The 13330-nt window shown below is 40.6% G+C and overlaps 1 protein-coding gene across 1 annotated transcript in view; it reads right to left on the minus strand.

The window, feature by feature from the left end:
* frk (fyn-related Src family tyrosine kinase) overlaps positions 1-13330 on the minus strand; it is a 92542-nt gene that overhangs the window by 35756 nt on the left and 43456 nt on the right. The window contains exon 2 of the mRNA XM_067984692.1: positions 980-1101. Within this exon, the coding sequence (XP_067840793.1) occupies positions 980-1101 (122 nt within the window). The remainder of the gene's footprint in view (positions 1-979; positions 1102-13330) is intronic.

Consider the following 13330-nt stretch of genomic DNA (forward strand, 5'->3'; position numbering starts at 1 on the left):
GCACGGGACCAGTTCAGCTTCAATTTTCAGGACTACTAAAACCATTCCTGCACACCTTCCTCCATCCAGGTCCACGCCATTCAATTAGAAGATAAAATTATATGAAAATTTCTTCATCTGCTTTTTGCCTCCAGTCTCTGCAATACTGCTAAAGGAGCCCAATACACAAAAGAAAGAGTAGGCCTTCTGTGAACAGGCAGAAGATTGGGTTTTCATTTCTGATTTGGCCTCCAAATGACCTAAAGGGAGTAGTGCACAGTCATCACTTTGGCATCATTCTTCTGGAGCTTTGCTCAGTTCCTTTGGGATCAAAACTTTCTCTCAGGAGATTAAATAGATGACATACAATCAGGGTAAATATTTCATGTGGTCTGTGGATGGGGCTGGTTTGATAAACTGGATATCATTTTCTCATTCTTCGTTTTAAGTTTTTCTACACCACTGCCTCAAAAAGTTTTGCGGGAACATATTTCTAGCCTTGTTCTTTACTCCGCTGTAATGCCAACCTTTGATCTTTATCATCTGTCTACCAGTCAGTCAATCATTCAGTAGAACAACAGCAGCAATGAAAAAAATCAGAGGCAAACTTGAAGCGTGTGTTGTTACCATGCACATCATGTTTTTGTGTGCTGGTCCTAGAGCTAATGGCTTATGCAATGAAGCAGCAGCGGGTCTAAGTAATGAGCGAACACCCCTTTTGTATAGGGCCAAAATATAGCAGAATGGTTCTCAGTGGCATAACAAGGAATCCATTACAGGCAGACTGACAAATGGAAATCTAAAATGAAACACAGCAGAGGCTGGACAACCCAAGACTAAATCTGAACAAATGCTCCTATCCATACACATCTGAAGACAAGGCAGATAACTCAACAAGACTCTGCTAAAGCCAAAGACATTGGTCAGTATTGAAGTTAACAGCATTATGGATTAAGAGCAAAAGGACATTATAAAGTCACAAAATATCACAAGGATATACCTGACAGCGAGAAATCACCCAACTTGCTTTCACTTTCTCGGATTATGAAGGAGCCATGTCCATTCCCAGCCATCAACAATAGTTTCTCTGCATCTATTCGTTTCATTCCTCCAAAGAACCATCTGCAATAAAATACAAGAACATTTTTATTTTGAGTTGTAAGAGCGGTATGTAACAAGACAGACAGACCAATATATCCCACTGTTAACTTCCCTTTGCTGACCTGGCAATCAGCGGGGTCAGTGCAACAAACAGCATAAATAAAGCAGCTTTTTCTTTTGTGCCAGTTTTCTCCCCTACTCTCCAAACGGCCTTCAGCCTTTGCCAGGCAGTCAACCATTCAATTCTTCTCCACCATCTCTCATTTGTCGTCTACCTCTGTGGTTTTCCTACATGTCCTAATGCAGCCAATTTATCTGCTGTAATAGTTTTTACTCCAAACCCTGCACAAACACATTGGATGTACCCCAAAGTTCCATCCTTGGCCCCTTTATGTTTTCCCCTTGTCTACACCCTTCCCCTTAGCAACATCATTTGTAAGCATGGGGTCAACTTTCACATGTATACTACATGATACCCAGCTCTGCTCCTTGACCATCACTGACTGCTTAGCTGTTATCAAGTGCTGGTTGAGCAAGGACTTCTTTCAACTCAGCACTGGCAAGACTAAATCCATCTGGTTTGGTTCCTGCCAAAATCTCCACACATTAACACCTGAGTCCATGCATCTCTTTGATAGTCCAACAGTACACAAGCTCGGTATCCCATTTGACCCTGAATCGCCCACCTGTTGTAGAACTCACGTGATTTTCATTCCAAAAATAGGAGGCAAAGCAAATAATCAGCAACAATGCAATAGATTTGCATAACAGGCTCAAAAAGATGGCCGATACATTTCAACATGGATAAGCGTAAAATAATTATAATGTTAGCAAGGAACCAAATTGGGGAGATATGTGTTAAAGGAAAAACAGTAAAGCATGTTGCTTTGGTAAAAAGATTCAGGAGTGGATAAATCTATGAAACCATCAAGACGATACTTAGTCACATTAAAAAAAAGATTAGTCAGGGTTGCATTAGCAAAGCACAAAATAAGAGATTGTATTATTGCAATAAGAGGCATTGCTCAAACTCCAACTGTGTGCAGTTCTGGTTAACTAATCACAGGAAGGACATTATTGCCCTTGAAAGGGTACCAAGGCAAGCAATAAAAATAATTCAAACCATCAAGAATTTAAGCTATGGAGAAAGGAAGTCCAACATTTCTTTGAAATAATGGAGAGACTTGAACATTTTCAAGATTATGAAGGGTATTAGTAAAATGAACCCAGGCAAATTGCTCATTATGGCAAAGGGTTCAAGTACTAGAGGCCACTAAAAATAGAAAAAGTTATGAGCAAGAGAGGCAGGCAGAACTTTTTCACCCACATGATTAAGTTGTGGAATAAACCATTCAAGATAATGGTATGAGCTGATTCAAGAAACAACTAGATGAGTTACTGGAGAAAGAAGCAACTGACGGATGGGCAGGTCGTTGTAGTTGATCTGTGAAAAAGAGGCAAGGTTTTTGAGCCAGATGGATGCACTTTGCTGTTACTGCAGTAAAAATGAGAAAACCTGTTTTTGTACAAAATCTCAGCAGAGCTGAAGTAACTGTAATTACAGGACTTCACTGGTGATAGCAAGTTACTGCTGTTTTCGCACATTGTAGGAGGGGTCCATTATTCATTAGTGCCACAGGTCCCTTGCAAATGTGAAAGAGTATTCGAACCATCTTGTTACGATGGAACCTGCTTGTAATGATCACTGCTCAAAATGATCATGTGGACATAACGAGGACACTCCCTGCTTGCCATAACCCAGTTACATTAACCCTGCATGTTTTCCACCTGCTATACTGATCAGCACAAGACAGTCGCATTAATTAACTTGAGCTGGAAAGAAAGTGGTGATCCTTCATTCGTTCTTTGTTTTCTCTGTTACAGTATCAACAATTTGTACAGCACATTGAACGTTTAAACAGCCGATTGAGTACTGAAGCTGCTCATACATCATACAGAATGCCATTCCACAACAAACAACCACTGCATTTAAATAAAGGCCATTGAGCATTAAACGATTACCTAAAAGTTGAACTCCAACTTAATGGGAATAGCTGCTTACAGCACTGCTTGGCTGTAGCTTCAGAATTATTATTCAGTTATAGTGACCATTGAGGACCTTTCCAAATCAATCACAACTGGATTTCACCATATAACAGAACAATCCCTGAGCTTTTATTCCCAGGGGCAGGTCAACACACAGGTTTATGAGGCCTGTGCCCAGAGGCAGCTTGCAAATATGGGGCCCCCAGTAAAACTCACCATAACACAGGATCAAAATATTATAGCATTTAAAGATACTATCAGAAGATGGCAAGGCAGTGTTTGTATTTCAATGGATGGGGAGGTGGGGGTGGGGAGAGGGGTTGTGAAGGGGAGAATGTTCTTGGTGTCCAGGACCCCAAGAATTCTTAATGTGGCTCAGTTCAGTCCAGCTGCTTTTATATTGCCTAGTTGGTTCCCTTCTCTCAACATCAACAACAATAACTTGCATTTACAAAGAAAAGCATCTGGGATACTTCACAGAAGTGTAATTTTTTTTTAATGGACACAGAATCAAAGGAGAGATATGGTCAATTGAGAATGACTTCCGTTTGTTGCTCTCCCATTTTCAAGTCAAGTTCCAGTCGCTCTGGGCTCCAATGCTGAAAGCAGAGACCCAACTTTTGTATCAGTGGAAATGAAAGAAACTGACTCCTCACATTTACTTTTCTGAAACAAGCTTTCTTAATCCTACATCACATTTGAAGACTCACATGTGTGGGTTCACAATCCTGTCCATTCCTAGAATTTGGAATATATACACCATAGAACACCGCAAGAACTGGACTCTCACATTGTGCCTTGTGTGTATACAAAGAAGAAAAATCCTTTCACTTTACTGAGAAAAATACTCAAAATCTAGCAAGAATGGTATAACAGATGCAATCACAAGACAAGTCATCACTTGATGAACATAGTTATTGGTTGTGCATTAAGTGATGCATATTTTTGGCCAAAGAGGAGACTCCATCTTTTTAAGGCATCTTCTCTGCTTCACCATTCTCAACTCTTCCTGCATCACACACCACATCCTGGCGATAGAGTGAGCCACCTATTTTCAAAGTTCCAGAGCTGTGCTGAAGCTGGCCATTGCAAGATGTGAGCACTGCTTAGGATAACATTTCCTCCAACTTATTCTATCCCCATAGAGGCACAGTTGAAATCAGCATGCCATGTGGGGATTATAGTCTGAACTCACACCCTACCTTCTATGGCACAACAATAAACCACAGCTTCTTATAAGCCACTGCTGTTCTACATTACAACACTACTTTGCAAACCATAACACTGCCCCTCCCTCCATTAAATAGCCTGCTATGTTGAGTTATTTGCACTGACTTGTTCCTCTCCTACGTGCATCCTTGTCTCTTGAGGTTTGCTCCTCTCTCACTCTGAACCCCTCCCCCTCAAATTATAAGAATTTTATTAAAACAAAAACCAAGCAGCAGAGTATAAAACAAAAACATGCATTAAGATCGCAGTGGGTTATGGCAAATCATCATGACACAACTAGTAAATTCAGTTGCCCATGACACCTGTAAATCCACACCACGCAAAGGTTCCTTTTCTTTAGTCTACTACAAATTCCTTTCATGCCTTCAAGAGTGAGGAAAATGAACAGCACATTAAATTAAAATGTGTTTGCGAAGACTAACATGACGTTTTGTTTCCCTTATATAAAATGAGTAGTTTGTTGATAATTTTCTAGAATTAAGAATAAATTCAGGAGGTACCAGTATGATTAATTAATTAATACAGATAATGCAGGCCTTAGTTAATTGTAGTCTATGTCTAAGGTGATCCAATGTATGCCACGTAACTATGCTCAACTACATTAAGGTACAGTTCTACGAGGAACAGTATTGACTCAAATATCGCCATTTGTCCTAAACAATGACCTGGCTTCAGAACACAATCTAAACTGCAAAACTTCGCAAAGAATGACACAGCAACACCCTCCCTAAAAAAGTGACAATTTAGATAACGTTTAGATAAAGTAAATTAAGTGAAACTGTTTCCATTGGCGGAAGGGTCGAGAACTAGAGGACACAGATTTAGGGTGATTGACAAAAGAACCAAAGGCGACATGAGGAAAAACTTTTTTACGCAGCGAGTAGTTGTGATTGGAATGCACTTCCTGAGATGGTGTGGTGGATGCAGATTCAATCGTGGTTTTCAAAAAGGAATTGGATAAATACTTGGAGAACAATTTTCCCGGCTATGGGGAAAAAGCAGGGGGAATGGGACTAACTGGATTGCTCTTACAAAGAACTGGCACAGGCTCGATGGGCCAAATGGCCTCCTTCTGTGCTGTAAACATTCTATGATTCTAATTCAATAAACAGCACACAATTGAAAAACAGCCCTGAATAAAGGCTTATGACTAAGGCCACTGGCTCACAGTGACTGAATGAGTTAAATTTGTTTTTATTTTGTTGGATTTCAGAATTTTTCTTTGGTGTTTTGAGTTCACGTTCCGCAATTCAGTTCATTTCTCTGTGACAACAGAAACCCAATGGCCTTATTTACGCCATATAGAAAGCAGCTATAATGAAATCGCATTGGAACATGAACTTGTCATGTCTTAAGTCACAGTTTCAACCAATATTTCATCGGTTGCATTGTGGGAGAAAATCCCTGAAGTAGTGCAACTTTTGCAGTGGTGGGTTTAGGGGGAAGTCAGCTCTGATAATGTAAAATTTATTTAAGAACATAAGAAATTGGAGCAGGAGTAGGCCAATCGGCCCCTCGAGCCTGCTCCGCCATTCAATAAGATCATGGCTGATCTGATCCCAACCACAAATCTAAAGAACACAAGAAGTCGGAGCAGGACCCGGCCACATAGCCCCTGGGCCCTCTCCGCCACCCACAGGGCATTGACCGATCCGAACTCAGCTTCATGTCCAATTTCCTGCCCGCTCCCCATAACCCCTAATTATAAGAACATAAGAAATTTCCTGGAGGGTCTTGGGCTTTGCCTCCAGGTAGTTTTGATGGATGATGTTTTTTTAGTGCATTTTTCAGTATTTATGATTTAGCATTGACTGAAGAGACCCAGAGAAAGCTCAGGAACACCAAGGAGCATCACTGGAACCTGTGATACACTCACATATCCCTGGAGTCTAGCTTGTGTGTCACATAAGTAGATACAAGTTCAATGACAGCAAATACACAGCAATCAAGAACTCGTGAAAATAATCAAATGAAAATATAGCACTGTTTCGCTAAATTCCTTCAAAGCAAGAGTTGGACCCATTTCTGGTTGGGGTAAGAGATCACCTAGTACAAGAAGTATAACATTAATCAGGGCCAGAGTGGTTGGAAAGGAATTTTCCAGATTCTCCCCCACCCCCACCCCCACCCAAGTTGGCCTGGGTTTGTACCTTGTTTTTCACCTCTCCCGGGAGGTTACATGGGTGTTAGGTGGAGTGAGTAGTGTATATATTGTGATCATAGGATCATAGGATGTACAAGGCATTGCTCGTTTGTGGGACAGGCTGGATGGACCAGTGGATCTTTACCTGTCTGTCACTGTCATATGTTCGTAGGTTTTGTGGTATGACTGCAATTCACAGAAGCAGATTTTCACACATCCCCTAGCTATTGTCAACAATTCTGTGTATTCTGCTCTCTGCACTTTTGCAAGGAGATTGGAGGGGTTGGCTTATACCTATAGGTTTGAAATAAATGAAAACAAGCATTTACAATACTCTGGTGACTTGACATCAGAACAGGCTAAAAAAGGCGTGTAGCAGCCAGTGGGAGTCATTTACTGATATATTCTTACAATAGAATTAGGCACTAACCATTGCAAGGCATGAAATGAGTCTCAGCCAGACTGCAGTAAAGATAAGGTATTATATAACTTTTGAAAGACTGTCCAGTATCACTTAGATTGCAGCCACACTCCCACCCCATATTCAATGCGAGCACAGACCTTTTGTACTATGGGAGTGGTGATACAAGACATGTTGCAAAATAAATTATGGAAGAACTGATACTTGTGAAAGCAGTATCATGTTGAAGTTGTTACACTTACATAATAAGCAAGGAGTGTGAATCAAGAAAATTGCTATATTGGTAAGGATAAACGCAGCAACTACAGACCAGTCAATTTAACCTCAGTGGTGGGGAAGCTTTTAGAAACGATAATCCAGGACAAAAATTAATAGTCACTTGGACAAGTGTGGATTAATTACAGAAAGCCAGCATGGATTTGTTAAAGGCAAATCGTGTTTAACTAACTTGATTGAGTTTTTTGATGAGGTAACAGAGAGAGTTGATGAGGGCAATGCGGTTGTCGTTGTGTGTATGGACTTTCAAAAGGCGTTTGATAAAGTGTCACATAATAGGCTTGTCAGCAAAATTGAAGCCATGGAATAAAAGGGGTAGTGGCAGCATGGATACAAAATTGGCCAAGTGACAGGGCACAATTTCAAAATTTGCAGATGCCACAAAACTTGGAATTGTAGTAAACAGCGAGGATAGTAATAGACTTCAAGAGGACATAGACAGGCTGGTGGAATGGGCGGACTCATGGCAGATGAAATTTATCGCAGAGAAGTGCAAAGTGATACATTTTGATCGGAAGAATGAGGAGAGGCAATATAAACTAAATGGTACAATTCTAAAGGGGGTGCAGAAACAGAGAGACCTGGGGTATAGGTGCACAAATCTTTGAAGGTGGCAGGATAGGTTGAGAAAGCAGTTAAAAAAGCATACGGGATCCTGGGCTTTATAACACAGGCATAGAGTACAAAAGCAAGGAAGTTATGTTGAATCTTTATAAAACACTGGTTCAGCCACAACTGGAGTATCATGTCCAATTCTGGGCACCGCACTTTAGGAAGTAGGTGAAGGCCTTAGAGAGGGTGCAGAAAAGATTTACTAGAATGGATCCACGGATGAGGGACTTCAGTTACGTGGATAGACTGGAGAAGCTGGGGTTGTTTTCCTTAAAGTGGGGTTTAGAAAAAGTAAGGATCAAGATCCAGAGGACAAAGATTAAAGATGATTGGCAAAAGAACCAAAGGCGACATGAGGAAAATCTCTTTTACGCAGCGAGTAGTTATGATCTGGAATGCGCTACCTGAAAGGGAAGCAGATTCAATCATGGCTTTCAAAAAAGGAACTGGATAGATACTTGAAGGGAAAAAATTTGCAGGGCAATGGGGAAAGAGCAGGGGAATGGGACTGACTGAATTGCTCTTACAAAGAGCTGGCATGGGTTCGATGGGCCGAATGGCCTCCTTCTGTGCTGTAACCATTCTATGATTGTATGATATTGTCCATTTCTTCTTGTGGGATTTCAATTGACTATTTGTTATAATTATTTTACTATCTCAGGAAGTAATTCCATTACAGGGCCCAAGCTAAAAGTTTACAGAGTGATATAAATTATTCACAATAGTGCAGAATATTACAACCTTTTCTGATATAAGTATTGATAATTAGAGCATGATTTATGTATAACAATTCAATATTTTTTGGAGTGTCAATATCTATTTATTTTTACTTTTAAGCAGATGTGTGAATATCTGGCAATCTGATTGGATATCTAAATAATTCAGTTAAATAATGAGAATAATAAAATGCAAAGAAAGCCAATACTTGTAAATTCAGATAAACTTGATCAACTGTTGTTAATCATCAGTTGTTAATTAGCTAAGAGAAGGCAGAACACTTTGTGACGCATGAACACATCTCCAGACAAATCTTTTCTTCACTAAGTGGGACCAATCTATGAAATCACCGAACTGACAGCTTAATCGAAACCAACAAAACTTGCCCACTGAGAATAACCAAGCTTGAGCATAAATTGTGAACAACAATTTGCATTTATATAGCACCTTTAACATAGAAAACCTCCCAAAGTGCTTCACAGAGGCATAATCACCAAAATGGGCATAGAGCCAAAGAAGGTTATATTGGGAGAGGTGACCAAAAAGCTTGATCAAAGAGATGGGTTTTAAGGACCGTCTTAAAAGGATGAGGAGAGAAAGGTGAAGAGGCAGAGGAGTTCAGTAGGGGAATTCCAGAGCATGGTGTCCAGGCTGCTCAAGGCATGGCTGTTAATGGTGGGGTGAAGGTGATGGGCAATTCACAAGGAGCTGCAGTCCAAGGGATGGAGAGGTCCGGAGAGGGGAGGTTGCGAGGGCACAAAAGGATTTAAACAGAAGATGCACCGAAACATCATGCATGCACAGAATGAATATTTCGGAAAATGGTGTGGGGTAGATTTTTAAGTGCCCAGAACTGTGAGTAGTGTAAACAAGAGGGCCAAAATAATAACATCTTGCTCAGATAGCGAACGTTTGGCAACTATGCTTCAATCTTTCAAGATGGGAGAAATTTACGGGAGATGGCCCGTCTGCCATAATGGGTTTTGATATCATCAATAGTACACTTCTGCAAATGTTCTCTCCCATGCTGCAAGATATACTCGACACACCATCTGATACTGGAAATGACGCACACTATGATAATGCTAAGAAAGGCCTAACTCATCATTTCACCCCCAAGCAAAATACAACATATGAATTGATCATATTTCAAATGGTTGCACAAGATCAACATTAATTTGTAGATGCCTTTTGTGCATGCTAACATTGACGAGCAACAAATGCAGTTTCACCGATGCAGATCATGTAGTTCCAACACGGACTATAGAAGGGCATTCATCTAAAATTTTGCCCCACCAGCCCCTGGAGAGCAGATCTTAGATGAACTTTTAGAACTAGCCACAGCACTTGATCAAACGGAATTTCATGTTGCAGATATGTCTCACCTTCCCCTGGCTAACCCAGGTACATTTGGCTAATTTGAGTATCCTTACCATTGCCCTGACTGAGATCAGCTAATTTAGCAAAGAACAAAGATCAAAAGGAGGACCTTCGTGGTCTGTATGGCTCAGTATAATACTAGGTGCTGTAGTTACCCCTGAGTCACTGTTTTTTTTGTGATGAACAGAGACAAAAGGAGCACCCCCATACATACATTTTATGAACCTGAAATAGGCAACAAAATTTATTAAAAATTTGACTAAATTATACTTGGATCCATTATATTTTGCAATTACTGTACTCCATTTACATGAGAAACTAATTTGAATTCGCAAAGAAATGTTTAACAGGTTCCAAAGGCTTACTGCCTAACACTATCATTTATTTGCAGATAACTCCTGTCTTTCAAGGTTTCTTTTTCAGGAACTGTAATTACCCTCAGTTTCACACAATCACATCCAGGAAGTCATTCTAAATTCAAAATTCCTAGGGTAGGTTGCCCAGGGACATATTGGGAATAATGAATACCCAAAAGTGATCACAAGGCAGCGAGCTCATGGATTCTTCATTCTCGAAGTTTTCTGCCCTGTATTCACTCCAGTGTTTTACAACAAGTATTGTTAAATTTGATTTTGACCTGCCAATAACCAATCATTTCAGGCAAATAGAGAAAAAACAAGTGCTAGCCATTTCATCTGTCTGCTTTTATACTGGTTTAAAAGCCCATAACATGCAAGGATCATAAAGCTGGGACCAACCCAAGTAAATGTGTCAGTTTTACTGAGGATGACAACTGGCCTTATCAAATCTGACAAATTTACTTTGGGGATACAGACACCTGCACGTGATACACACTGACATGGATCGCACACATTATAGAAGCAGCTATTACCTTCCAACTCATGAAACATCCATACAGTCTAAAACTGAATGGAAAATAAAATATTTTCCAAAATTGCGAATGCTGCAAATTTGAAATAGGAAAAGAAAATGCTCAAAATACAAAGCAGGATCACGAGTATTCAAAAAAGGGAACAGGTATATTGTAGTTTTGGATGATGAACCAGGCCTCAATTTTATCCTCCAGTTGGCAGGGAAAATTGGGATGGGAGACAGATGAAATGGGTAGCACTTGTTTTTTTCTCTATTTGCCTGAAATGATTTTGATTTTGGCCTGCCAATAACTATTTAACAATACTTGTTGTAAAACACTGGAGTGAATACAGGGCAGAAAACTTTGAGAATGAATGAAGAATCCATGAGCTCGCTGCCTTGTGATCACTTTTGCAGAGAAAATTGGGACTGGGGTGGGGAAAATCGACTGTCACTCTCCACCCTAACCTAGATGTTCCTCCCACTGTTGGGACTGCCCCTTCCCCACCCACTGCATGCAAATGCTGGCGGGGCAGCAAGGCCCAGGCTTCAATGGAAAGGAAAATCAGGTGGGGTGTTTAATGGGCAGCCGATTAGTTGCTGCCCATTTTGCACCCCTGTTGAAGTTGAATTTCGCATACGGGGGACTTTTAACTGGGAGCGGCATTCGTGCAGGCAGGGTGAGCACGTTATACACGAGGCCCAGGTGATTTTACCGAGCCTCATCTGCATACGCCGGTCAGCTGCCCACCTAAAATGGTGGAAAGTGGAAGTTTGAGCGGCTGAATGCTGCCAGACAGCACCATAGGAAGGTAAGTCACATGGAGGAGATTTCAGGAGGGAAGGGGGAGTTTGGGGCAGGGGAGACCTAAATTTTCCTTGTGGGACCCAGAGGAGCACTGCTCCTCCGGGTCCCACAAGTAAAAAATAACTTTGCTTAAATAGCCTCTTTTGGTCCCGGATCCTCTACCATTGACTTCTCCCGACAGGAAAGCTGCAGCGGCTTCCCCACTCAGACCAGAGTTAAAATTGCAGTCGGGGCCCGATGACCTCAAAAGAGCAAGCAGGTTAAAATAGAAGACAAGTAGGACATTTGCCAGTAAGTCACCCGGTTGATTTTAACTTTCTACCTGCCCAGTTTCTGCCCCCCTTGTCTCCCAAAACCAAACACACACCAGTTAGACACTTGATTTCTATTTTCTGCTGGGTATGTACCACATTCTTAAGATCCTTAAATGTCAAAGATGATATCAGAGGCTATATTCTGGGAACTGAAGTAGGTCATGTTGCATTCCATATGATTCATCATCCAACTAATATCATAGTTTGGAAACATACTGTAGCCATACAATGGCAGCTTCAGAAAATCATTGCAATGTTTGACACATAATAATAGGCAGAGGAACAAAAGGTACATAGAGATAGAGGAAATAAGGAGCAGAAAATAATAGCCAAGAGAGGTGACTAGAGTTGTAGTTACAGAGTGATGTATAGGTGAATCAATAGCCATTTAACCATAGAAATTCTAATTAGCTGCTAAATAAGCGGTGCTCCTAGATTCTGAAAGTTGACAAACTGTCCCCTATGATAAGGGTTCAAGTACCAGGGGAAACAAATTAAAGTTAAAAATTAGGAGTAAGAAGTCAAGTAGAATCTTTTCACCAACTAGGTAATAACAAACTAAAATAACAGTCACATTCGAATCATTCCTCCCAGTCCAAAACAAATTGCAAGCCTTTTTCATAGATAGAGTCAACAAAATTCAGAGAAAAGACCTGGACTGATGTGTACACTTGGCATTAAAAGTTCCAGTCAGGACATTTGCCATTTGTGACTAAAATTATAAATGATTTATACAGCTTGAGAGTCCAGAGGACAATGGTAATTTTCAACTGCAGCGGTGGCAGAAATTGGTTGTAGAAAATTGGCCGCCAGTTATACACCCCTCCCAAATTTTCCTTTCCATTGACTTCCATAAACACAGGGCAGTGACTGACCCCCACTAAACCCAAAACCCAAATTCATATCGAGGAGATTACTGCCTTAATGCCCCGAATATGATCACGACATGCAATGGGGTCTACAGTTGGCTTCGTGGACAGATGGGAGTTCCACTATGCTACACTTTCACCAGCAGAGATGGATTACCAGAATTTCGTGTCTCAAATGTCTATGTCACACCTTTCCCCATATAGAGTGTTACAAATTTTAGATCTGCATTGTTAATTGTATCATGTGATTTATATCAATTCGTGTTAATTGTATTCAGGTGGTGTGTGTCAATTGGGGACTCTCTTGTATCCCTTTTATATGAGAGCTTATCTCAGGTGTGGTGTGTGTGTAAGGGGGATCTCTTTGAATAAAGGCTTGGAAGCAATTGGAGACCTTGCTCTAGTATTCTATCTTTCACCACTTGGCTATCCAGTTTATAACGAGCCTTTAATATTCTCTCAGATACAGTGGTGCTGTTCACTTCTGTAAATGGTCCAAATGGCTTACATTCACAAGTATGCTTGCACTACCCAATATCTAATTCTACAATAGTGTAACAA

The sequence above is a fragment of the Heptranchias perlo genome, chromosome 5, assembly GCF_035084215.1.
Source record: "Heptranchias perlo isolate sHepPer1 chromosome 5, sHepPer1.hap1, whole genome shotgun sequence".
Classification (NCBI taxonomy): Eukaryota; Metazoa; Chordata; class Chondrichthyes; order Hexanchiformes; family Hexanchidae; genus Heptranchias; species Heptranchias perlo.